The 3,130-nt window shown below is 39.5% G+C and overlaps 1 protein-coding gene across 1 annotated transcript; it reads left to right on the forward strand.

Annotated features, from left to right (window-relative positions):
• Nucleotides 1-793: 793 nt before the first annotated feature.
• Nucleotides 794-2,529, forward strand: LOC104952017 (kinetochore-associated protein 1-like; the record flags this gene model as incomplete). The annotated part of the gene is made up of 2 exons (XM_010778774.1): nucleotides 794-1,095; nucleotides 2,357-2,529. Coding segments are annotated over 2 exons (475 nt in total), but the record flags the coding sequence as incomplete, so codon positions are not given.
• Nucleotides 2,530-3,130: the final 601 nt, after the last annotated feature.

The raw sequence follows: 3,130 nt of genomic DNA on the forward strand, positions 1-3,130 counted from the left end.
GCTTGGACTGTGAGCTGTAGGGTCACCGATTCAAGTACCCGACCAAACCTAAAATATGGAGTGTGGACTGCTACTTGGAGAGGTCCCAGTTCACTTCCTGCCCTGCTGTGGTGCCCTTGAGCAAGGCACCGGACACCCCCCTTCCCCCCCCCACTCCCATTGCTCCCCGGGCGCTGTACAATAGCTGCCCAATGCTCCTAGTACTAGACTCCTGGTACTAGGATGGGTTAAAAGCAGAGAACAACTTTCACTGTGTGCTGTGTGCTCTGCATGTGAGACCATTAGAGGGTTTCATCCCTCCCAATTCTATGCTATCTGTCTATTATCTATGTATCATCCAGCTCCTCTTGTACCATAAGTGTTACAAATTATCTGGTGGCTCCCTCTTATCGCTCATTTAGTTATGTTTATTTGTATTCGCACTGCATGACTTTGTCTGAAAAAAAAAAGCACATCTCGTTTTACATCATTAATTCTGCACCAATGGTTAACTATATTGTAAATGTTATTCCGTCTGTTCTTTTATTTTATTTTTTAGACATGTATTTATAGATTTTTTACATTTATCACATTACACAAACACAACCGAACATTCCCCAACATCAGACATATGGCAGATTACAAAATGATGCTAAAATAAAAAGTGTGCAGTTCCTAGAAATCAGTTTAAAGTACAGACCAAGAATATAATTACATTTGCTAATTAACAAATACAATAAAAGCACATCCACAAACAGAGTTCCATCTGTTCTTTAATCTTCTCTGGTGCTGCAACCTCTGTCTTTTTTCTCAGGAGGACTTTGATGTTTTCTTCACCCCCTCCAACTATGAGGATCCAAACATCAGAAAGCAGATCCAGGAGCATCACATCACGGCCTATGAGAACACGCATGGCCGCCCTTCATCCAAAGCCAAGGCTACGACCACTCCGGTTGTGGCGAAGGATCCCGATGGAAAGACCAAGACCATTTCCACAGAGGCCGGTCTGCGTCGCCTGGGCCGGCAGCTGCAGCGCACCGAGCAGGAGCTGTGGTCCGACCTCGCCCTGCGCGCGCTGGGGGTCGGCAAGGTGCACAAGGCCCTCAAGATCCTCAGGTTTGCACGTGTGGATGCTGTGTGTGTGAAAACTTCTTTAAATATGTTTTTATTTACTAAGGTAAACAGTATTTCATTTTACATTCTGTTCTTATCTCTTTCTATTTACATGTGTATAGACCCCTGCATTCACTTACAACCTTCTCTGTAACATTTAGCTTATTGTATTTATTTTTGACATGTATATAAGTTTACTTCATCTGCATTACTTGCACATTGGCAGGTTAATCTTGCACTATTTTATTGTTTTAAAGTTGTATGTCTTATATACATTATGTTGCACTGTTGGAGGATTCAGAATTCCTTTATTAGTCCCGCAGCGGGGATAAGTGACCTAGCAGATAAAAGGCAAGCAATACAAAAGTAGCTAACATGTTAAATATAGAGAAAAATATATAATAAAGATAAAAAACTACTAATTCCTGGCTAAACAATATGTAGCAGCATTAAATAGGTTACAGGGGGTCCGCGGGGTCTTAAAAAGTATTAAAAATTGATAAATCTATTTAGCGAAAATGAAGGCTATTAAAAAGTATTAAACAGCATTTTCCAAGGTATTACATTTTGTAGCTTGTTTTCAATAAGTATATAAATGGTCCAAAGAGGTTGTATTCTACAGTCTGCCTGAATGGAATCATTGCGTAGGTGTGTAGTGTGATTCTGTGTAGTTTATTTATGGCATCCCGTTGGATTTGACGTCATCTGAACAGGACATCGCACGCTCACTGCTTGATAGCACGAAGGTCCGTTTACGCCGGTTGTTAAACAACATCGTTATGGGGAAATGCAAGTTTGCGTCCAAATGGTTGGAAGATAAGGAGGAAGGACAATCAATACTGTATATAGTCAATGTGAGGTAAAGTGTGTCACCAATGTAACCGGTTAAAACTAGAAGTGGCGATGAGGTCTTAAAATGTATGGAAAGGGTCTTAAAAAAGGTCTTAAAAGGTTTTACATCTGACTTCAGGATTCCTGCATATACCCTGGGTAAACATAGGTTAACATATTAAGGTTTGAGATACTATCAAAATTATGTTTTGCACATAAAAATGATTGTGGTTATTTCACAGTAGAATTACAAAATAAATATATATACATTACAGGTGTGTTGCACAAGATCTCAAGGGTCTGTATTGTGTTAGGAGCGTGGGACTAAAGATTTCCGTTGCCGTATCTACAATGTAGCTGCATATAACGAATAATTATAATAATGAATTTAGAAAAAACCCTTTTATGTTTCCCTCCTCTGTCATGTCTTCAGTGAGCTGTATGAGCACCACTATAACACCAACACAGGGAAGGTTCTGTTCACCGCTGCCAGGACGTTATGCCAGATGCTGGAGGCGGACGTGCCCATGGTGCTCCCTGACGACTCGGACCTGCCAATGGTCATCCATGATCTGGCCTGTCAGGCGATCACTCTGTGCCACTCAGGTGAATCACACGTGGAAAATACCAATGATGTTTGTAACAGCCAAAATGCTTTTTTAGCTGTTGTTTATTATTTTCATTATTTGTTTATAATAGGTGTCTTCCAGCCATCATCACATGGGTGTGACACGTACATTTCTGCTAAACCTTACTTTTTAAAACACTCGTCCGTATGAGAATCTGTTTATGCAGAAGAGTTTTACATAGTAAGCTTGTTCTGAAAATGTTTTTGAGCCCCTTGTGAATGTCACGGTTTGTGGATATACAGGACTGTCTCAGAAAATTAGAATATTGTGATAAAGTTCTTTATTTTCTGTAATGCAATTAAAAAAACAAAAATGTCATACATTCTGGATTCATTACAAATCAACTGAAATATTGCAAGCCTTTTATTATTTTAATATTGCTGATTATGGCATACAGCTTAAGAAAACTCAAATATCCTATCTCTAAATATTAGAATATCATGAAAAAGTATACTAGTAGGGTGTTCAACGAATCACTTGAATCGTCTAATTAACTCGAAACACCTGTAAGGGTTTCCTGAGCCTTGAAAAACACTCAGCTTGGTTCAGTAAACTAAATCACAAGTATGGGGAAGACT

Source organism: Notothenia coriiceps, unplaced genomic scaffold (genome assembly GCF_000735185.1).
Source record: "Notothenia coriiceps isolate Sejong01 unplaced genomic scaffold, NC01 NC01_scaffold00019387, whole genome shotgun sequence".
In the NCBI taxonomy this organism is placed as follows: domain Eukaryota; kingdom Metazoa; phylum Chordata; class Actinopteri; order Perciformes; family Nototheniidae; genus Notothenia; species Notothenia coriiceps.